This window comes from Pagrus major, chromosome 19 (assembly GCF_040436345.1).
Source record: "Pagrus major chromosome 19, Pma_NU_1.0".
NCBI lineage: Eukaryota > Metazoa > Chordata > Actinopteri > Spariformes > Sparidae > Pagrus > Pagrus major.
Genome location: NC_133233.1, coordinates 21,707,685 through 21,731,995, shown reverse-complemented (window position 1 = coordinate 21,731,995; position 24,311 = coordinate 21,707,685). Strand labels below are relative to the sequence as shown.

The window sequence follows — 24,311 nt, the reverse complement described above, 5'->3', positions numbered from 1 at the left end:
AATTAAAAGTCGCCAATTAACCCGCAGGTCTTCTGACTGTGGGAGTAGGAAACCTCCGCAGGCACAGGAGAACGTGCAGCCTCTGTGTCCGGCAGGTTCAAAGTTGTTTTTTAGTTTTTTGAACATCCATCGGAGTAAGTTATGTCATGTGGGCGGAGGTCTTCAGTCACATCCCATCTTTGCAGTACGTGGTAACTGCTGAGGCTGTGAAAACCATCAGCTGTGCCTCCACACGGACTCACAAAAGATTACAGCCGATATCTGCTCAAACCTGCTGCTCGACTTGACACGAATCCAATCTCTGGGCAGTTCTCTAACTGTGGGCGCGCACTGAAGTCATCAAGCCACCCTGCGGGGCGGCCAGCCCACGCCTGATGTTCCCTGGAAACCCGGGCTGACCGGTGATGACAGATGGGCACTGAGATAGCAGAGACCTGTGTGGCAGACGCTTTCCCCCCACAGACCGAGCGCAGTGACAGCAATGAGCCACCTCTAAAGCAGGAGGGAGGTGAAGGAGGAGGAGAAGAGGGAGGGACGTGTGATAAGAATGATGGGTAGGTGATACAGCGCTAGGCAACGGGGTTATGATTCACCCAGGGGTGTCGGCGGCGTACGTCACAGAGAGAGGCTGTGGATGCGAGACCCTGCCAGAGGAGGCGCTTACGGTAACGTGATGTGACAACTCCAACCTGGTGCCATTTGCGATTTTTGACCCCTTTTAACCATCTTTTCATATTTAACTATCTCATCAAGTCCGACCCTGTGTTGCCAAATGTTTCACTGAAAAGCTGTCAGCAGCATCAGTTCATCCAAAATACATATTTCCCCTCGTAACTGTAGTGCAGTTTGTCCATTTAGATTGTTTTGGTGTGAGTTGGTGAGTTTTGGAGATTCTGGCTGTAGAGATGTCTGTCTTATGTCGAATAAAATGGAACAAGAAGGCTCAAAGCAACAAAAAAAATTCACATGAAAAACTCTTCACAGAAATCATGACTTGATTACTCAACATCAGGGCATAGTTTATTATAAAAAAAGCTATGTTGTTTTATTATTTGGGATGAAAAATATGCTCTTTTAATATGTAGGATCCCTTATTGTTAAATTCTTTTCTAATCTGAGCATGGAGGGCAGATTGACGTGATAAAGTACATTTCATTTTTGGCCCTTCAAGGGAAAAGTTTGGGCACCCCTGTTCAAGATAATCCACAGACCTCGTCATGAGTCGTGTCATTTAGGAACTATTTTCTTTACCAAACTACACCCTCCAACTGAGGGCAGTGTACGAGGTTAGCTAACCAAGCTACCTAAGATAGCTAACATTACAGCCCTGCCTAGGAGCACGCCATTAATGACCCTCTGAGCCTTTTGTCCATGAGTAGATGGTCGCTTACTTCCACCTTCTACATGAAACTGCTCACAGCAAGGTCTGTGGATTATCTTGAGTTTCCAGGTGAGGATTTCTGGAAAGAAACATGCTGTTGAGTTCTCAAACTTAGTTTTTGGGCGTTTTGATCACCACACACTGAGTGCTAGCTAGTTCCATTACATTCGAGAGAAGGCAAACATCTCTCCGGCTGATATCTGCAAAACTCGGCAACTCACACCCAAACAATCTTGATAGATGAAAAGCACTACAGGTAGTTATTATTTTGATTTTGGGGTGAGATGTCCCTTTAAAGCCATCGGCTCCCGACCACTCGGAAAAATACTAATGCCGTCCAATTAAGACAAATACAGAAACTTGCACAATGTCAAAGCTGATATTTAACTGTATACTGTAATATATTATTTTCTCATGTGTTGACAGTCTTTGCAGAGTTTGTATGCTTTACTGTGTATAAAGATCTGCTATACCAGCTTCTAGGTCAATCAATATATACTGTACATCTGTGGATCATCAGGGCACCATTGTAAAACAACAAGCAGAATGTTTAACATAACTGCTCACAGTATCCTTAACCCCAAAATACACATTTTACAGCACATTCGTATATTCACAGCCTAAACCAAACACACACAGCTTTGCTTTACTTTGATGTATTCTGCTGTTTGGTGTTGTGAGGTATGAGAGCAGCTCCCTGAAGTTTTCATCGTGTAAGTGTTTATCAGTTATGCAGTTTTCTGTATTTTTTCCCTTTCTCGTACATTATATCTCTTGTTTCTGTCTTTGTAGTCCACACATGCTATGGGACTACAGTACCCTTGAGTGTGATCATGTGTTAGGGATACACGGCTCCGCATTGGGGCTAATTACTGGAATGTATGTACACCTACTGCAGTGTTCTTACCTTGTGTTTGTATGCACAATCAGAGACCCAAAGCTTGTGTATGTAAATAACAAGAGTATGCAAATTATTCCTTTTTGTCTCACCAGCTACTGTCTTTCCAGGACCTTGGAAAATATTAACATTTACATCACTGAATGGCAACACTTGTTATTTCTACAATATCTGGCGGCTAAGGTTAAACAGCCAGTGCTGCTTGGTTAAGGTTTGGGAATTATTATTGTCATGGGTAAAATATTAAGAACAAAATGAATATTTTTTATGTAAAATCTTAATCTGCAAAGCAAAGAGTAGCAACAAAAAAAAAACCAAGTAAATATTTTATATTTCCTTCTGAATTTTACTGAAATGTCTCACAAAATGGAAATACTCAGCTGAAGCTTCACTTCCTCAGTACTTTGAATTCACATTTACATTTTAGCCACCACACAATCATAAACCAATCTGCACAAAACATCCTATTACATAAACGACCGAAAAGGTCGCTCGCCTGTCACTCCTAAATGACATTTATCACCATTCCCAAAACAACGTGACTGTTGAAGCGTACCGACAACGTCATTTGTTCACACTAAAAATATTTGGTTAGGTTAATTAAACATCGTCGTTTGGGTTAAAATTATGTTACGTTACGAACATACGTGCATGATGTAACTTCGTAAGTTGAAATAACTCACCGGTGACTTTTAGTTTCACACTGGACACAAACAGTGGTCTGCTGGATCAAAGTCCTTCGCTTGTTTGACCCAAACGTCCAGCCCCGACCTCCTCCCTATGCAGGCTTTGTCGCGCTCTGTAGTACTTCACCTGACGTCCTCCTTTGCTGCCGTCACAATTAACACGACCGCTAGAGGTCGCCGCATAACAAGAAACATAAATGTGGTTCGCGATAAGCTGCTTTCAAAGTCGGCCGATGTGGTCAATTTTCTGATGAGGGTGGGCTCAATCTGCAACATCAGTAAACACCACAAGCCTCCAACTCATGCTGCTTATTTTGTTATGACTTTCTGCAATTTCCTGTGAATAATCAGTGAATGACATTTTTTTTAAGACATAATTACTTTGTGACCCCGCTCTTTCTCTCTGTAGCTGTCAGAAAAACACTATTGTGCAAAAAACCAGGAAGCTGTCAGGTCATGTATGAATGTAAAATTAAAAATGTGCACTGACATCCTTTGGGCGCTTTTGGTGCTTAATAAAAGTTTACACTAGCTCTTAATAAATATGCTACAGGATGAATGAGGATAAAAAAGTGCGGTGCATCCTGACTCTGTTATTGCAGCTTTTTCACACTCTAAGGTGTCAGCATATTCACAGTCTTAACTCTATCTGTGTTTTTTATTGCTATAAAAGCTAGAGCAGATCTGTGATAGCTTACCATTACACCCCTCGAATGATTTCACAGCTCGTAGATTCATTTGGTCCAGTGAGTAATGCCACGGTATGTGCAGCAGTGCCAATAAAATTCCTGCTGAGGCACACAGTCTAACATTAGTGCGGCACACAAAGTGGGTTCAGAAGTCACACTATAGGAGTCTCCCTCGTGAGTGTGTGTGAAGGAGAGAGGGACAGAGTGGTATCCTGCTATGATCACACAAGTGTCATCGCATGACTGTTGCCAACGAGTCATTATTCACATAACAAGCTAACATGGAGGCCTTCTCATCATGTGCTGTTGAGGATTTCAGCGAGAGAGCTCGGCGTACGGCATCAGCGGCGGCGGTGGCGGCGGTTACAGGGCGCTTGTTAGCCAAGACAACAACACTTCATTATCACTGGCTGAGACCACAGCACAGACACTCCATTATGTGACACTGGGAAAACAGTCATCATCATGTTTATCTCTCCCAGGCATACTGATGCCTGCATTTTTTAAATTCAGAGGAGCAGACATATTGGAGGGGGAGATGACTCCTCTTAAAAGTTTTACTAAAATCTGGGCAGCACACCAGGGCCGCTGCTTAAAGACTTTCTATCATCAACATTTCCTCAGTTTCTGATAAGGCACCATCTAAAAATCACACAAAGCCGCACTAGCTGTATGTCTGTCGGCTGTGTTATGAGTATCAGTTTCCCGGCTCATTGAGCTGTGCAAAGACAATTCAAACATTTCTACATCACTGTAAATCTTGAACTTGGCGGCTTCAGTTCAAAATATGCACAAGCCCAGAAAAGCAGAGTGTTGAAGCGGGTGAATCAGTATTTTTATACCAATAATCACCACACAATTCGTAGATTTCTCTCAGCTCTTACCACTTTAGCATCTTTCAGCCCTTTTTTTGGTTTTCTAGCTCGTAACTTCTACAAAAATCTACTAAAGTGATCAACATAAATGTGAACAAATAACAGTTTTGTCGTTATGAGCTGTCTGTATTGTGTCGCAGAGATATCTAATGAAGTTAGCACGCTAACTATGCTAGCCCATCCTGGTTCAAAGCTCCTGTGCTAGCAGTGTAAATACCAACACTCCCCTGCTGCTCAGGGCTCCTAATCCAGACCACTATATACACGGCTAACCAAGCTAATTAGCTAACCGCAGCTACAGATAGAGGTTACTCAGATACGTTTGTTTTAAGTATGATTTTGGATAGCCAGCCGATTCTTCCACACTGCACCTTTAATACTCGCACTTGAATGAATTGTATGTCATCAAGTTCGCTGACCAACAGAGTTTTGGACACCGCTTCACAGGCTCACCATACAACTAAACTTTAAATGACTCTTCAGCTCCTTTCACTGCTCACATATCAACATATATTTGTATATTCTTATTTCTCTGAGTTTTTTCGTCATTTTTTTACCTGAATTAACACCATTCCAAGAGCTCATTCTTCCTCAGTCGCTCATTTATTTGCAGCTTTTCAAGCAAAAGCCATTATCCCCCGGCAAGCACGCTGCACAGAAAAAAGTTGTATCAACTCCTTTATAAAAGTTTATCAATTATTGAGAAATCCTTAACATTTCAGATAAAGCATTTATAAAACATGCCATGATTAAGTGAAGAATCTCTGGTTGGTGTGAGCACGCTGTTAATTTAACTTGGTTTGCCTTTTTTAGCTTGAGGAGAAATCTGTCTGAGCGGTGAGCTATTTATTGAAGGACGTCAAGAAATAGAAAAGTAGATGTAGCGAGGTTAATTAGTTAGAAGAGAATACAGACAAATCTGCAGCGTGGCAACTTAATTATGTACAGATTATTACAGATTTATAAAGCAGAAATAAATGATTTTCAAACCATATAATTTCATTTGTAAAATGTATAAGCTCTCCACAGTCCTCATTATGAAGTCCTAACAAGTTTAACTTTTTATGTTCTTCAGACTTAATTATACAAAGTGATGTTTATAGAATAATTGGATGTAAGAGTGCTGCTGATTTAAGGTGAAAACGGTGATTCTGTACAGCGACAGTAAAGCTTCAGCAGCAGGACTGACACTTGACAACATGAGTAATGGAGCTTGGGTCGTCCAGTTGAAGGTTATCACCACTCAGTCTGCTGCCTAAAGTGCCTACTGCGCCGAGATTAAAATAAACACTCGGTTATTCAAATGTATGTACTTTAAAATGGGATCAGAAAGTGTCAGTCAGTGTAACCGTCTAATCTCTGATCCTCTTGAGATTCAGGCTGTAATTTTAATAACTGTTTATTCACATGCAAAAAGATGGCGTCCCCGCCGCATGCTAAACAGGCCAAGAATAGCAACTTTTCAGATTCATTCTGATATCAGACACTGTTGACAGAAAGCAAACGATGGGGGGGGGATGAATTATTGAGAGCCAGAGCTGGTTTGTGTGTCTGCACAAGTGCATCATGAGCTGGTTTGGGGTCATTTAAATACAGTTTTTGTGAAGCATTTCTGAGGTTAAAGAAGACAGTTGGCTGGTCGGATGGTTGTTTCAGCACGGGAAGCTGCGAGGTAGTAAGTTTTTTTGTGTTTTTTTTTTTAAATGGGGGTTTCCGACAGCATTATAAAGTGGACGTGACATCTACCATAAACCAAAGGAAAGTCTCAGTCGTTAGGTGTGTTGTCCCCACGTGAATAAGGGAGTTAAGGTGCTTTCTGATAGTCGCACATACCATGAAAATGGACAATTTTGTTTGTGTCACATTCATTTTAGGAAGCCTTAAATCATATTTACAGTTACAGGTTTCTCTGCAGCCTTCTGTTCTCCATCCACAGTGGCAACCACGCAGACTAGTCGAGCCATAAAACAGAAAATATTTACTCATAAACGAATCTTTTTAAACTGCAAAAGCTGATTAAAAATGTAATTGTGTAATGTAAGGTTGCTCTTTGACGACCTGAGAATGAGACTCAAGATCAACTATCTGTCTTGTCTACATGCAACAACAAAGGATGCTGTCTTTCTGCGTTGGACATACAGCTTCATCCTCTATCTTTCACATTATACGTGTATTATGTGGGCATAATGTGCGTAGAACCTTTCACAGAACATTTTATTGACAGGTGGCTGCTACCTTAGTGGCAGCTGAGGGTGATCCAAAAAAAGAAATGAATACGTTGGCTGGAAACATTGATGCTGAGCCCAGGAGGTGTCACGGAGGGGAAAAAAAGACTAATTTGTGTGCTCAATTTAATCATTTTTTGCTCTCAATTTAATTATTTGTGTGCGCAGATGACTCAATACAGGCCCTTGATTTAAAAGCATTTAATGGCGTGAAGCACTCTCGCTTTCAGGCTCTGGCTCACAATCTAAAACCCAAACAAATCTCACTCAGAGTAAAAGGAAGCCTCAGAGAAACTTCTTGATGAAAAATATACAGAACCTGAAATCTTATCTGGGCTTTTTCTCTCGCATTTTCAGCTCTTCCATAACATTACAGAGGAAAATAGCTTCAGTTTATCAGCAGGGGTGCACACAGAGACCTCTCTAAAGTCACAAAAATACATTCACTTTCACTTTCACTTTGTTGTTAAATTTCTAAATCTTCCCAATTATCTTCACATGACACTTGGGGTTTTATAGAAACATTAAAGTGGATGTTCTGTGTGGATAACCTTGACTTGGTATTATTAAGCAATTTGTGCACACAAGTTATTGAATCGAGGGCACGCATGATATAATCTTCTGCACAAATTAGTTGTTTCTCTCTGGCACTGTATATACACTTTGAGATTTTTTAATTTCAGCATTACTCTGAGCTCAGAACACAGCTCCACAATAAAAGCAGCTTTACATTTTTAACTGATGAAAAGCTTCAGTATGAAAACTCCCTTTTTATCAAGGGAGGTTGGGTTCGAGACCGGGTACTCCGGCTTCCTCCCACAATCCAAACGCATGCAAGTGTGTGTTTGTCCCTATATGTCAGCCCTGTGATGAACTGGTGACTTATCCAGGGTGTATCCCCCCCGTCGCCCAGTGTCAGCTTGGATCAACTCCAGCCCCCCCATGACCCTGAAAAGGATTAGCTGTTTCGGATAATGGATGGATGGTTGCGCCATTTTTCCCCATTGTTTCAACGGCTGATTATACCAAAACCCCAATAATTGGAAATATGTCCCACATTGAACCCATTTTTAGCCCGTTGTCCCGAAAACAAAAAGTCTTCTGCTCCTAAAGCCCGTTGTTGTATTTGGAGGTGATAGAAAGTATGAAGGTTAGGCGACCATTGTTATGTGGCCTTCGGCGTCATGGTAACAACAGTCAGGTGACCAGTGATAATAATAAACACTTGGTTAGGTTTAGGGAAAGATCACGGTTCAGGTTAAAGTAAAAGACAAAGAGACACTGAAAAGTTCAATTCCAGTCATAGTGTGATAAAACTCGCTGAAGACTCACGGTGAGCTAACGTTAACGTTGCTAATGCTAGCCACCAAACAAATCTAAACTTTAGCTTAACTAACAAAACCTGAGTCGACGTTAACTCTGGTCTTACAAACCTTGTTCGAAGCTGGAACCAAATTCCAGATTTCATACACGGAGATAAACGAAACGATGATTTTGGACCTGGCAAAAACATTTCAAACGATTAATCCACAGTCAAAATACGAACATCTAAAAGCTCTGTCAAGTTAGTATTTAAAAAAATGATTTGTCCACATAAAAATGTGATCAATAAGACCTTTAAGCTACATACGTAAGTTGGTGTTTTTCCAGTGCAACGTTTCAAAATCATGAACGTCGGTTTTCAGGATAAAAAAATCTTTCCTTAGGTCAGCTAGAAATCTACAAAAGCTACCAAACAGAATAAATATCTCCTGTTTCCTCCGGCTGCATTTGATGGAGAGGCGTGAGAATATCAATGCAACGAATATATAATTTACAAAGAAAGATAAATGGATAAAGCAACGGAGAAAGAGCATCAGCATTCATCACTTGGGTGGAAGAATGCCATCTTAATGTTATTATGCTGTATTCCACATAACACAGGGATGTGCGGCGCAGCAGTGCCGGGCGCTGCAATTTGTTTTGTGTGTTTCTCTGAGAGATGAATAAAATATCAGCGTGAAGTGCAGATTCCAATAACACGCACGTTGTTGCAGATGTTCTCGCTCTGTAACATACCAAGCATTTTTATCTCAGAGTTATAGAGGCTACTGTTTGAAAAAAAAAACTGTTTTAGTATCTACTCAGACAAAATGGTTACTGCTTTTAAAGGAAATGTGGCTATTGTGGAGTTACGAGTCAGAGAAGACATTCAAAGGAACAAAACGATTGTGTCTTCTGACAGAAAAGGTTTTGCAATGAAACCCTTGAAAGATAGCAAACTGCCCCCCTCTTTGATTATCGCTCAGATCACTGTGCGAGGACACTTGGCGTCTGTTTCTCTTTCTGTCTCGTGCTGCTGTCAGATCAAGCTGATTGATACAAACTGGTGCAGCAAAGGACTCTCTAAGAGGCAATACCGCCCGCCTGCTCCCCGTTCTTCGCTCGTGACAAATGTTGCCTCTAAGTCGCTGTGGCAGGCTGTGATCCTGCAGGACCCTTCATGTTGCGTACGAGCGTTAAATTTTTCTCATTAACTCCAGGTGCGCCGTCCCATCCTCTCCCCCCTCTGTCATCGTCGGCCGGAGCCGCGCAGCCCCACAGCGAGCAGCGTTTTCGCTTTCCGCTCTGTTTAAACCGAGTCCAGATAGGCGGAAAACGCATGACAGACAATCTCTGCCCTACTTGCAGCTACACACCAAACAGGCACGCACATCATACAGAGAGACACATAGAACTGAAGTCACAGAAGACAACCCACTTTGGGAGAAACAGGGCTGAGGGCCAGTTCTGAATCTGCCTCTGGCTGTCCTTGACGAACCTCCGGGCCAGATCCCTCCTGGGTGGTCTAAGCAGTGTGGAGCTCTGAGAAGATTTATCTGGATGGTTGACAACTTCTGCACCACTCATCCAGGCTGCTTGTGTCCCCATAGAGAGCGCATGTCACTGCCTTTAAAGCAATGCTGCTTGACAATGACATTGTGGGGTTGTTTTTTTTTTTTCCTGGTAGGCAGGTTTTAGGAAGTTTTGAGAAAGTATAGTTTGAGTTTTTTTATATTTGTTTGCCTGGTAACAGATTTTCCCCATTGAAACTGAGCGGGCTTCTGTTTGTTAGCTGCTGTGTCACATAAAAAACAAACACACATCTCATAATCAGCCTGCTCTGTTGGAATACAACACTGCACAGCTTTTATATTGATATTGACTTAAAAAAATGGAGTGACAAAAACTGAAAAACAACTGGACGTGTTTCAGTTTCTTGAAGACGTTTCACCTCTCATCCAAGAGTCTTCTTCAGTTCTGACTAACTGGAGTGGAGCTACAGGCTTTTGAACTCTGTGTTGTTGGGTTTAAAAGCCTGTAGCTCCCCTCCTGTTACACAGCCAACAGTCGGCAAAACCTGTAACTTAAACATTGTAAAGCTTTACGACAAACTAGGACTTTATTGACTTGGAAAATAATCTTTGAAACTGACGTCATATGTGTAGTTCATGGCACAACACAAGCGAGATCAAAAAATGATTCGTCTCTCTCCGTTCACTACCATACGAAGTTTCTCCGAAATAAGGTCCCATGGAGCAAACCACACTTTGGCTCTTTATATTATTGGTGCACAAACTTTGCCAAGTCCTAAAAAACTGAAAAAAATCAATGAAGTTGACGAGGGTAAAACATTCATAATAATTTGTTTGTACTTTTTTCAATTGGGTATGTGTCAAAAAGGATAAGAAAATCACCACGTACTATTTTATTTATTTAACACGGTGTCGCAGCTTTTTTGGAAAATACAGTTTGTTTTGCAGTTAATCACTTTGGCTTCTAAATGGTTTTCCACTTGTCCTTTTCAATAACTTGCCCAAAGTGGCCAAATAATAAACACTAGACGCTTTTCAACATAGCCTAATGGAATAACAATACTTCAGTGCGACAACAAGAAAAACCCAGAGTTTTATTACATCCCAGAAGATTTCTATCAGGCGTTTTAACAGAAAGCCCGGAGGAGTCTGAGAGACTTGTTGTTGTTGTCCCCAAAAAATATTAATAGGCCTCAAGCTTCATTATTGCTTGTTTCGATGTGTTCCTACGCCATCTACCATCAACGAGAATGTATTTTAAGAGATTAGTTTGCACCTCTGGGTCATTTTAAACCAAATAACTGCTCACAATTATGTTTTCCTAATTATGATTATTCCATGATTATATTACAGGGCTCCCTTAGTGTTGCAAACACAACATGGTCTCCGGGCTATTGAGGAAAAGAGGTGACAGTGTCACTAAAACCAATTAAAAAGCTATCAGAGGGAGCTGAAAAGAAAACATTTCCCATTAGATTGCAAAGTTAAACACTGGCCTGAGCCAAATGTGGCCACAGGAGCACTAAGATGTTATTACTCTCTGCAGGCGCTGTGTTGTTATTCCTCCGTGGTGCTGGATGCTGAAGTGGGCTCAGTAATGACCACAAACAGCACTTTGGCACCGCTGTTCAAGAGAATAGCACATCAGGAGCAGTTATCTCTACTTGACTTGTCATTGTTTACATGAACTCTCAAAGGCATCTGCTAAATTTCACATGCATTTTCTCCAGTGCAGGGGTGTGAGCGCAGAAGGATTATCACTTTATTATGTGGACATCACTCATCACTTGTCATCTGGCACAAGTGCAACGACTATATTCTTTCTTTAGACCTTATTCAGGCGACCAAGTAGAGCTCTGAAAGGGATCGTTGCACTTTAGACTTTGCTTTTCTTGTCAAGATCTCGCTGAGAAGCTTCTCACCTCTCTCACGTCTGTTTATTAAATCTGAAAGTGCATCCAGGAGACAGTAAGTCTAGCTTAGGCTGGTGTAAAGACTGGAAACAGAGGAAAAACAGCTAGCCGGGCTCTAACTGAAGGGTGAAAAATCAACCTACCAGCACATCTAAAGCTCACTAATTAACACGTTATACCTAATTTGTTTAATCCATACGATACATTTTGGTAGCAGCAAGTTTTATGAGACACAAATAGGCACCCAGCCTACATCTGGTGAGTCAGACTACTTTAATACTCTTCTGGCTGGGTGCCCTTGTGTACACAGGATAAAAAGGTATTACATGTCGTGATTTTAAGTATTCTCGTGCCCTGCGTTGGATTGAATCTTGTCATGCATCCCCCTGTTTTGGGAATATTTGGACAAATCTGTTTGTTTAGCCCAGAATCAAACCAGATCAAATCATGTACCGACGAGGTAAAACTGGCACCGGAACAACCAGCAGCGCTGCTGTTGATACAAAAGATGAAAAGGATAAGCGGATAATATCAGACATCAAACCAGCAATAAATATGTTAATACACCAACAGGGGGCTAAACTCTAATTAAACCAGAAAACATAAGTCACGTACTGTATACCCTTTATAGTACAGCTATATTAATTAAAGAGCCACATTAATATTTTAAAATCACTGTAAGAAGATTCATTGATCTCGCTTCATATCACGCTCGGTGCCTCCATGATTGGCTTGTTGTGAATCTTGACTCTTGCTGAGAGCTTTATGATCACAGGTACGTCTAACAATATATACTGTGTGTATATATATGACAGTATATAATCCACAGAATATTTCATTTTAACCGACAGCCCTCTCCTCTGAGCTCATGACCCTAACCCATTCAAAATGTTCTAGACGTGCCCCAGAAAGGATTATCATGCAAAAGCTCTTAACTTAAATAAATCCCACCTTCTTCACAGACTATAGCGCTCAGCTTCTCATGCCCCAGTAGTATTTCCTGAGATATTCAGTTTTTAAGGGCTAGCTGGATTCAGACGGTTCCCACAAGCTCTCACCCATTTCTCGTTTAGCAGCACAAGATGCTCACATCAACAGTGTGTGCATGTACAGTAGGAGTGTATTGTGGCTGCACTGTACCATCTGTGCCTGCACTGTGCTGCGCTCTGCTGTATGATCATTAAAACCCTGCTGGATACCATCTCTATAGGGGGGCTTGGAAGTAAGCTGCGATCCCAGCACGCAAATCACAAAACGTCTCTGAACATCTGTGTGAAGGGACTAAGGATCAGATTAAACGCAGGCGGTGACACACACATGCATGCAAGGCAAACGCTCATCCATGTGTTGATGAACCTGTGTTCTTCCTCGACTGTGAAAGCTGATTTTTCAGCTCTTTGGACAATCAGGGTGGAGGATGGAAATATCCCGCGGCAACGGTGGTAGTGATGGCGACGGCAGCTTCGCTTCGGTTACGTCTCAGGTGCTGCAAGTCACTCTGACCCCCCTGAGGGGACAGGTCCCTTCAGTAAATGATCACGACCCGGGCAACATCATTAGGCGACTGCTGTGTGGCAGCAGCTCCCTGGCAGAGTGATAAGCAGGAACACTCTACTGGGAAATGCTTACAGTGCACTTAGAGGTGACAGGGATAATATGGGCCATGCACTTGTTATCCTCTGCAGAGCTGTACATCATTTGTGCGCTCCAGCTATAAATAAAGATTTGTCACAAACCAAGATATGAGGTCTGGATGAGGCGCTGAGCTGCACATATCCTGGATTTTGTGATTTGTAATCGACCATTTACTGAACCAATCTCAGCACGGCAGGTAGGGGCAAGAGATACCAAAATTTGTTTTGATCCATTAGAGCGCTGCGGGGATAATGTGTTCTTGTAGGCTAATCTGGAAGTTAGCATCACCCTGGTTCCCTCCAAAAGAAAAGCCTGTGGGATTTTTCAACAGGATTTTGAATTATTGCAGAAAACAAGCTCTGTGGCAAACACCTGTTACACATTTTGATCAAGATAATCTTCACAAATTAACATTTTTAGGAGTAAACGTATGCTAAACTGAATTGCCAGCAGTGAAAAGCTAACGTTAGGCTATAAATAAACATCGTCCTGGTTGTATGACTTCAGAGTTAGAAAAGTTTGCAACTAAAGATGTACTAGTGAGTAGATGAGTCTCCGTATTCGGCGTGATGAAGTGTAATGTCCCCGACAACCTCTGTAGCCTCGTTTAGCCGCTTGTTAGCAACCGCCATTTTTTAGACACGTAAATGTCAGAAATTCGTTTAAATACTGTCAATTTACACATTACGACTCACGGACAATACATTTCCCAAACATCTGATAATTTTAAGCCTCTGGTACGATAGTTTAACATTTCCTATCTGGCAACGCTGACCATGAGTGTAGCTAATCTAACTTAAGCTGTCCATATACGTTAGCTAAGTAGCCAAACGGGTATGATAAAATTCATTTGATATTTTGATAAAAAGTCTAATCTTACACTTTTCTTGATCAAACTTACTTATAATACTCGGACTAATAGCTTTATTTGTAAAAATGTCAGCTCGACAAAGTTATAAAACACCTCAAAGGAACTAGCGTTATCTTAAACGGCTAGCTAGCAAGTTATACCTGAAATCTGCAAGTGACAGTTGCAATTGCAGCCAGGAAATGACCTCCTCATTGTAGATGAGTCTACATATGTGCAATGAGATGTGGAAAGCACGACAAGCTGACAGAAGAGGGGTGAGGGGCTGGTTTTAATAATGTACAATCACAGGGGAGTACTAATGGAGAATTCAGGTTGACCATACTGCATCAAAACAGATATTATGGTTAAAATTTAAAATATATGCACTGTTTTCTGTTTTCAGGGTTAAATTATCAGTATTTGTCAGTATTTAGGTGGATAAGCACTGTCGTATTTGTCCTCCCGAAACAGGTTTTGACTCTTTGGTGTCCTTACCTGCTTTCAACTGGCAGATTCTTATCCTTGGCAGGACTGTGTGTGAGCGATTGTGTGTTTGACGCGTTTGATGCTGGAGAATTTATAACAGCTTTTGATGGGCAGCAGTCATTTTCGCACAGCCCTGAAGAAAAGCATTTCAAAATGTCAGGCCATTCAGAAGAAAGCAGCAGCAACAAGCACCATCTATCGACTGACAAGCTGACAAGCGGCTATTAAACCCAATTGAACTGCTGACGTGAAGTTGTGGCGCCGAAAAATAGGCGGACAGGGCTTCAAGATATTAGCTAACTGCTGAGAAAATAAAACACACGACAAAAAAGCTGCTTATTGACGGGAGGTGATATCTCAAAAGGGCAAATTTGCCTACATTGTTTGTGTAATTAGTGGCAGAAAACAGATGGACTTAAACAGCTGCAGCCATCCGTCAGCCATAATAAAAAAAAATACTGCATTTCTAACAGGGTCTGCAAAGACTCCCAGAGTAAAAGTGTGGGTTGGTTTCCATGGTGAGCAAGGCTAATCAGCCGTTTCACATCTTTTTGAGTGACACAAACCGAGCTCAGATATCCTTGAATCGCAGGCTCGAAGCATTAACTGAAATAACCATCTATCTCTTACCTTGACCCAACATGTGACCCGGAAACCGTTAAACACCTCCCACGTGAGCCAGACATTAGATGATTGCCACCTCGCCTTAATTTGCCATTTCAACATAAGACAGACGTCAGAGTGAGGAGCGGAGTGTAATTGCCCTTGTCTAGTGCGCTAGATTGTTGGTTCCCCCAAAAGAAAGAGAGACAGCAGGCCTCCTTCATTTGCCACACAATGAAGCTCGTTCTCAGAATATATGGCGAGGTAATTGAGCGACGAATTACTTTGCATCAGCGCCACTCAATGACACCGATTCTGATGTAGTAATATATTATCTCCCCCTTCGCGGTAATTTATCCCCAAAATGACAACCTACGGAAAAATTCTCCTGCTTCATGAGATCTGAAAAATCATACATCTTAAAAGCAACATGTTTTTTTTTTCCTCTCTCAAACTGTGAGTGGGTCGGGCTTCAGAAAGTACGCTGTGACATTGTGATTTTTCATTATGTAAAGTCACGTTGCAGAGTCTGACTTGTGAGCGCCGTCACTCCCTAAAGAGAAGAAAATAAATGAGTTTCACATCAACTAATGCAATCAGCGGCGGTTAAACCAGGATCTCCAAAAATGTGATTATATCTGCTGTAATTGAGTAGACACCCCTACGTAGGATTATAATGTCGTGGAGGGAGAAAAAAAAACACATTTATATGTATGATAATTGGAGATAGATGGAGAAATAGATGTCTAAATGGAAGACGGGCAGGTAATTTAAAAGAGGGAAAAAACAGCACATACGTCAGATGGAAAAAAAAGATACCAGTCAAGAAGAAAAAAAGAGGACAATCTTTATTTCAATCTTTCAAACCTGTAATAAAGTGTGACAATCTCAATTCAAACCCAAAGAGGAAGTTTGGCAGAGAATGGTAGGCAACTACAAAGACCAGAAGGCAAGGCGAGGGCATGGTTTCCTTTAGTGCAGTTTCACAGTAATCATACAGATAACCTCTGTATATTAAAAACAACAGGTGTGCTTAGGTTGAGGTGCCTAAGTCGATCGAGATTTACTGCGCTTTAGAAGCACGATGAAATGAGCAACGATGAACAACAAACCTTGTAGCCATCTTATTACTCAGCTACACTCTTTAAAAAGGGTTACAGAACGGGGGTGAGGATCAGGGATTACCTTCGCACAGTAATAGCATCGACACCTCAAAACATTCATTACCATTTGAATATATCATCTTAATTCAAGTCCCGCTTAGCAGTTTGGAGTTGGACCTGGAGTTGAGATTACTGAAGCGCTCGTACCGCTGTTCCCAAGGTCGAGAATGAACTTAATGCTCATTCATCACCACGTGTTGAAGTCCTCTTGAGAGAAAGCCTGTTAAAGAGGCTTTCATTGCTCATTTCAGACTTATAATTGCTTTGCAGCTCTGTGCGTTAAATATAATGCAGTAACGTTTCAGATGATTAATGTAAAACAAATGCAAAGCAAATGATCCAGTGTGTCCCTCTAAAAGGAATAGCTGCGACATTTGGGGAAGAATGCTCATTCACTTTCCTGCCAAGAGTTAGATCTGAAGATGGATGCCAATCACGACTGTTTAGCTGTTTCTCTATCATAATTTAAGCCATTCAGTTGGAGAACATTTGGAAAGTCTAAAAACACCTGCACGATACAATCATTTAATTCATATTCCAACGGGAAGTTAGCTGGCTCGGTCAGTGGAGGTCTCTAGCGCGCACTACGCAGAAGAGCCAGGCAATTTTATACCCTCGAAGTCGAACTTCTTCGGCTTCATGCACCGCTGAGCAGCTTTTATAGGAACGAACAGGGCTCCGTCTCCAACCATGTATCCGGATTTCAATTGTTAGATCCATGGGGGAAACAGCTAGCCTGGCTTAGTGTGAGCTAAATAAAACTAGAGTTTCTGGCTGGTAGATTTTTAAAATCTTTTGAAAAAGCAGGGCAGGCAGCAACCTATGGGAGGATGATGGTGGAAATGGCATCGGAGAGCAAAACTGGAGATGAGGACACAAGAAGACTTGAAAATAAAAAAGAGGAGTACTTCTTCAAGCGATTCCAGTCAGGAAATGAGGACAGGGGAGACTGTATCTTGTGAGGATGATGGCTCTAACGGATGGGATTTTAAAAGATCTACGTGTGGTACGAAAGTTTGTGGGAGGAAAACTTGGAGTCGGACGATCAGCAGGATTACATGAAACAGGATGATTATCATTGAATGTATTTCAAAGCGCAAGAGCCTTGAAGATTACCACTCTGATCAGAAGTAAGGAAGAAGGAGCTGGTAGCCTTCCACTGTCAGTAGGTCAAGTCGTTACGAGATCTTGCAGGTGTATGTGAGGCGAGAAGACAACAAGATACAGAGGAGGGGAGGACAGCAATGTGCTTGTCTTTTGAAGGGCAACTGTTGGAGAAAGTGCATCTTGAGAGCTCATCTCAGATGGAGTATTGATGTATTGCTGCGGTATGTAAAGGAGTCAGAAGATGTGGGAAGGACAATTGCTGCGTGGATTAGTGAAGAGAAGACGAAGAGCAAGTCAAGTGCCTGCAACGTGAGGAAAAATACCAAGTGGGGTTGAAAAAGAACTTAGGAAATAAAACTGAATGAGAGAAAAAGGAAGTGCAAGAAAGAAACGGAGCTGATCACAGTATCTGCATGGACAAGACAGGATTTGGGGCATTTTTTCCATGGCTATTAACTGTGATGTCGAAATACAGGGGAAGTCCGAAAGGGCTGAGATGGTGCAGGACGCTGCCAGGAAATTCTTGAACCATGAGGACATATTTGGATAAGGTCTTGATGCTACATAAGGCGAAGGATTGGCGCCAACTCAGACAGTTAGGTCTGGGTTATAGAATGGACAGTGTCGGATTGTGAAGCTGTTACAATTGAGTGTGTGGCGGGAGGCAACTCATACGGATGCCAACCGCCAGAAAACTCAACAGAAGAAGAAGGAAAGATTTGGGCTAGCTGTTTCCCTCAGTTTCCAGTATTTGTGCTAAGCTAAGCTAAGCAGCTAGTGGCACTAGCTTCACATTTCCGCTTCTCATGCAACTCTTGGCAAGAAAGTGAACCAGCATATTTCCCCAGATGTCAACTGATCACTAAATTATCAGCTTCTTACTATAAGCAATGAGGTCCAACATGTTTCAACATTCGTACGCTAAATGTAGAAGCATCCTGGTTATGTAACAGGAGAGGTTTTATACAGTATTTGTGTTTTGTCTGTGCTCTTCTCACTGGATTGAAGTGGCAGTATAGGTATAAAGATGTCAAAATTACACCCTGAGTTTCTGAGTGTTAACTACGCATTTTTCAATCATTTCTGAAACACGTTTTCAGGTGCTTTTAAAAGGTGCAATACGTAAGAATTAGCGAGCTGTTTAATTCATACTCTGGAAAAAAAGGGGGCAGCATATTACCAGGGCAACCGCTAATTGCTGCTTGGTTAGCCGGGCAACTAGCAGTCCGGATTGGGAGCTCATTGCAGCAAGGAACTGTTGGTGTTTACACTGCTAGCACAGGAGCTTGGACTGGGGCTAGCTGGTTAGCATGCTACCTTTAGCAGATATCTCTACAACACAATGTTATGATGTCAAAATGTTGCAATTTTTTAACATTTTGTTGATCTTTTGTCGATTATTTTTAATGTTTTCAAGTAAAACTCTTACATATTGCTCCTTTAAACATAGTTGATTGTTGAGTCTCATTCCCAAAGCGTCTGTATTTGACGATTAGGAAAGGAGACTAAACAATCAGCTTTCTTTCTTCAGAATTGCTTACTGCACCCTTAATATGCTCCCTTGCCACAAAGGCGACACCAACCCCGAAATCCAACAAGGCTGACCCTACTGTGCATTTTTCATAAAAATGGTATTACACTGGCTGTAGCAGATTTTTGAAACACTTGCTCTTTTCATGAAATAGGCTGGCCACTGAGTCCAAGAGGGAGCCATAACCCCAACTTGATCTCAGCTGTTTTATTTTTATAGTCACAAGGGTATGAAAATAGGATACAGATGGATTTCTGTGCCTTTAGAAAACTGACAACAGTGGGTTTGAACAAAAAAAAAGAAGGGGGGAAAAAACGGGGGCGAAGGGAAGAGATGATAAAACTAAGTATTAGGGAGACGGTCCTAATATTCTGTACGCTCCGGTTACTTCTCAGTGCATCGGGATGTAAACTTTAACCTACCTACTGAATTCAATATAGCAACCAGTGATGGAGGACAGATTGAAATACGGAAACAGACGGAGCCGGGCTATCTGAGGAATATGAGTTGTTAAAAGCCACAGCAGCTACTGATGCATGTTATAGGTGTCTGCTGTACAGGTACACACCTTCTATACTAGGAATTTATAGCTGGTTGGTCATGTTGGGTTGAAATGAGTTAAAAAAAATATGCATTTGCCTTATTCCAGTGTCAGACAAATTGATGGAAATTACCATTTCAGCTTTTTTCATCAACTCACTGCTTAAATGGACACTAACAGGTGGCTGGCATGAGTAATAAGTCATAATGCTCGGCACTTTTCATCCCTAGAGGAGAGGGAAGAAAAATATTTTTCAGGCAATGACATACGATAAAAAAAACAATTAATTTATGGCAGATTTTTCCTTCTTGGGCACTTCTTTTGCTTTCTACACTTGTCAATCACTTCACTAAGCCTACACTTTGGGTTGGGGGGGAAAATGTGAGCAAAAATGTCTGTAATTATATTGTATTCAGGTGAAAGGCAAGATTCATCTACTCTCTACTGTATCTACAAGTCTAGGATTATCATAATGAACAGGAAAAATAAAAAACAAAAGGAGATCGGGATTTGAAAACAAAAGATATAATAAGGGCTTTTAAGTAGTTGCAAAACAACAGTGTAACGATGCCAGAGAAAGGGTCACACATCACAGGGAATCAAACCACTGTTTGGTCGAATCGTAATAAATAAGTGGTATGTTTGGTTCACAGCCATCCTTTCTTCTTTACACTCCGTCATTAAAACGGCTGTTAGTTTTAAACGTGATTCAGTGGCTTTGCTGAGCAGCTGACCTTACAAACTGACACACAGAACTCGGAGATGGGAGGACAGTCTGTGCTGGAGGGGCTTTGTGGAGAAGTGATATGAAAGACAAAGAAGCAGAACAGTAATACATTGATATGTCTTTGAGTTTCATGTCACTGCATTTGACTAGGCCTATCATCCTCTATCCGACGGGAGCCCCTGTGTTAATCGGTTTTCTTCTCATCGGGATCCTTCTCTCCAGCATCGTCTTCCTCGTCCTCGTCGGGGCCCTCCAGCTCAGCGGCGCGTGGACTCTCCTCCTCCTCCTCTTCCTCCTCCTCGTCAGTCAGGCCCTCCCTCTTGAGCGCATCGATGTCATCCGAACCGTCATCCGACTCAGCTGTGCAGATGCCATAGCACATCAGGCTAATTACACCCAGCGGTAGGCCGAACAGGAAGCAGCCCAGCAAAGGAGAGCTGCGAAACACTGACTGATGTAGGAAAAGGAGACAACAAAGGATGAAAGGGAGACAAAACAGAGGAAGTGTGAGGGAGGGAGAGTACGGAGACAAAAAAGAAAAGTTTGAAAGGGATGCGAGTGGGTTGAGGGAAATATAGAAATAATGGAACAAATGAGGACAGCAAGAAGTGACAAAGCAAAGAACAACACATGAAAAGTATTACTCAGAAGAAATTCCAGCTTGTTTACTCCAACCACAATCAGACCATGAGCTCTACTTTTCTTAAAAGCTACTATGCTCTTGATGTAAATATACATACTGGTTTCATCTACTCAGAAACCCTGGACCTTAGTCCTACCAAGCCCTGATTGGTCAGTTGTTGCGGCACTAAGAATGGGGATGCCTACAAAGCTGCACTAATGATTATTAGTGCTATAAAAATGGCCACAAAATACAGTAAATGAAAAGAAATTAACTGAGCACGACCCAATCCCCTCCCGTGAACAGAAAACGGCTAACACGGACTGATCTGGGACTCTGGGCAAAATATTAAAAAGTTGCCATCTGTAGTTTAGTGTGTGCACACTACATGATGTTCATGAAGTGAAAAGCATGCAAGCACAGCTGATAAATTGGGAGGAACTGGGGTTCAACAGGGGCCAGAAGCTTCATAATTGCCCCGGGCCCCGAAAATCGGTTAATCCAGCCCTGACCTTATTTCTTAAATTCACACATAAGACAACAAACACACCAATTGATCCCTTTCTTTCATTTCTCTCACTGCTTCTTCTGTATACTACACCATGGATGTAGAGTGAGCCTCGAAGTGTTACATCTCTTTCAACAGCCAGCGTTTACAATATTAAAAGGGCCTTCCAGCTGTTAGGTAGAATGAATTTCATAATCCCATTTAGAGGGCCCATCCAACAATATTTGTGGGGGGAAAAATCGCAAACAGGTTTTTATGTTTTCAGCAGCAATAAGGCATTTATTCATTTATTCGTTCATTTGCATTACGCCATTAAGCTTCGCGAGTGTGTTTAGAGGGAGGTCACAAATCATTTGCAGAAACTCAGGCAGGCTTTAATATTTTAATACTAATTAAATTTCAGTTGTGCAATTCTAGGATGTCTGTATTATGTTATACTTTGTATTCCATCTCATCTTGTTTGTTTTTGTTTTGTTTTATACTCATGACCAGATTGGAGACTTGTACCCTTTTATCTATAGTCCTTTGGGTCTCATGTTCTTTTGACATTGTACAGTTTGAACTGAAATAAATAAATAAATCTCAGACTTCAAACACAAGCAAAGGTCCACCTTTATACGCCAGTCTGTCTGAAGATATTTTCTGCACAGACACACACACACTCTTCTCCTTCGCCTATAATCTCCTAACTACATGTGATGCACACACATACTGTGATATATCCTGATTGTAAATTACATCCATATATTATTTCTCACCATGCACCGGTAAGGATAGGCGGAGTTATGGTTGCACGTAGACTCTATGCAGGGCCTACGCCATAACCTACGTAATTGGCCGACACCATTGTTAGCATTTATACATGTGCGCTGGTGGGTCTGTGTTACTGGTGGTGGCGATACAGCGGTACTCCAGTATTCACAGCGACCTCTTCGGCTCACAGCTGTTTGTCTCTGAGCTAGGCAGAGCGGACAGGCCAAGTGCCCAAATGGATGACCCTCCATACACACCGAGCTTGGACGTAGCTCTTGGTTTTCGTCAAGGCTGCGTTTGCCACCGGGCTGCTCATGGAGAGGCAGCCAACCCTTCAGACATCCAGCCAGTCTGCTCTCTCTAGCCCAGAGACACTACAGCAGCAAAAAGCTCTGAAGGAGTATAACCCAGGAAGAGCAACAGCCGTCCGGAGGCACTTCAACAGCCGAAGAGGTTGGAGTGTTTACTGGGGAAACTACATGTCACAACGCCGTGTATTATCTGTCAAGCAACGACGTAGGGTATACATCAATGGAGAGGTTATGCCAATTCAATGCGAAGCACAAATCAAGCTTCAAACTTTTTCAGACTTCTTTCGTTCTCTTATTTACCACCTGTAGATCGTATATTCAACATACTTTGGTGACATCTGCCTTAATCATACTACATGACTATCAAAGTCGTCATATGGCTCCACTGTTTAGACTACACGACTTTCTCTCTTGTAATCAGAAATTTTTGTGTCGTTTTGGTTTGAGTCTGCCTGGTCTCCAAACTGTTAAGAAAACACGCTGGAGGTGAAGTTGTTTCTGCGCTGATTTGCAGCAAATGAAAAAAAAAGAAAAGAAATGTGGGTGAGAGAATGGACTGTTATACTTGGACAGCAGGGGTCATCTGTTCTGCAGAGAGAGTTGGCTGCCTGCTGGTATTGTGGTTCAAGCGAGGACGACACAGTTCAAAAATACTGAAAAGCTTGTGTGTATGTCGGTGTACTCTTGACAGAAATCTTTGTTATTGTGCCCCCTTCACACGTAAATGCACGATAAGACTGGGTTCAGATTGTTACTGCAGATGACGGCGGAGGGTCGTCGTCTTTGCATGGCTCCCTGACCCGGCCCAGAGACAGCCAGAGATTTAACCTGCTTGATATCTTTTGGTTGCCTCTAACAAATCTGCAAACTCTCAGATTGCATCTTTTAACAGTTCACAGCACAAATAGCGATTGCTGCGTGTGAATGCGAGTGCCAATTTGCCTCTGATTTGGAGCTTTTGTCGGCGATCTTCAAAAACTGATGCTAAGAGCAAAGTCAGGGCTACAATACTGCAGAGTGAACTCGGCATTAGAGGCCCAAAGAGTCAACAGTTAGATGAAAATACACTAAATGCACAATGCCAACAGTTTGTTCAGGAATTGATCTGCACACTGGTCATGACTTTTCTTTCACGTCCATGTCCTGACATAACTGCATACAAAATTAAACGTGTATTACTCCTCTCCTGCAAAAACACGACCCATCACCTCCTGCGGGCACAACAATGGCCGAGTCAGTAAGGGGCAAATTTTCAATTTCTTCTTTAAATGTTCTCGCTGACAAATGAGTCATTTGGCCCTAATATAGCAGGATACATCAGAGACAATGTACCTAGGAGGGAGTATTCTGTCACAGCTTCTGTCAGCCACTGAGCTGAGGAGAAGAGAAATATTCACATTCCCTCCAGTCATTGCCACCGCAAGAAGGATGGTAATTGCCGGTGCTGTGTGATGCTAGACGAGGTAGAGATGGCGTATGCTATGCTAACACAGCTGGCTATGAGTCATTGAGCCTAATGTGGCTGCTTCCTCATGCTCCTGTCAGACATGCATTTAGATGGGCTCTTCGGGGGGGGCAAGGTGATGGCTGCTGCCTATATGCTTTGTATCATTTCATGTCACTGTGAGCAAGACAAGCCGTGGCGATGCTTGCAGCTCGCCAAATCCAGGGAAAGCAAGAGGAGAAACACCATGTCCTCTCTCGTACAGGTGTGAGACAAGCCCTTCAAACATGGAGGCTTACTTTTGTGCTTACTATTTGTTGCTAATGAGAACAGATAAAATCCTGCACGTTATGCTCTTACACAGCCAAAAGAAATGTAATATTGTATTAAAAGCTTAGCTTATTTCTGACAGATTTTTATTCTTCTGTTTAAAAACCTGGACTGAAAGCTGTAAAAACCTTCAATGAAAATGTTCTACAAGCCCTTTATCCTCGTCAAGGTTAAGTTCACAAGTCACTATACCTTCTAT

The 24,311-nt window shown here is 42.0% G+C and overlaps 1 protein-coding gene across 1 annotated transcript in view; it reads right to left on the bottom strand.

Annotated features, from left to right (window-relative positions):
• Positions 1–19,027: 19,027 nt before the first annotated feature.
• Positions 19,028–24,311, bottom strand: part of LOC141014410 (protein disulfide-isomerase TMX3-like) — a 33,075-nt gene continuing 27,791 nt past the window's right edge. The window contains exon 16 of the mRNA XM_073488177.1: positions 19,028–20,595. Coding sequence (XP_073344278.1) covers positions 20,329–20,595 — 267 coding nt within the window. The 3' untranslated portion in view covers positions 19,028–20,328. The remainder of the gene's footprint in view (positions 20,596–24,311) is intronic.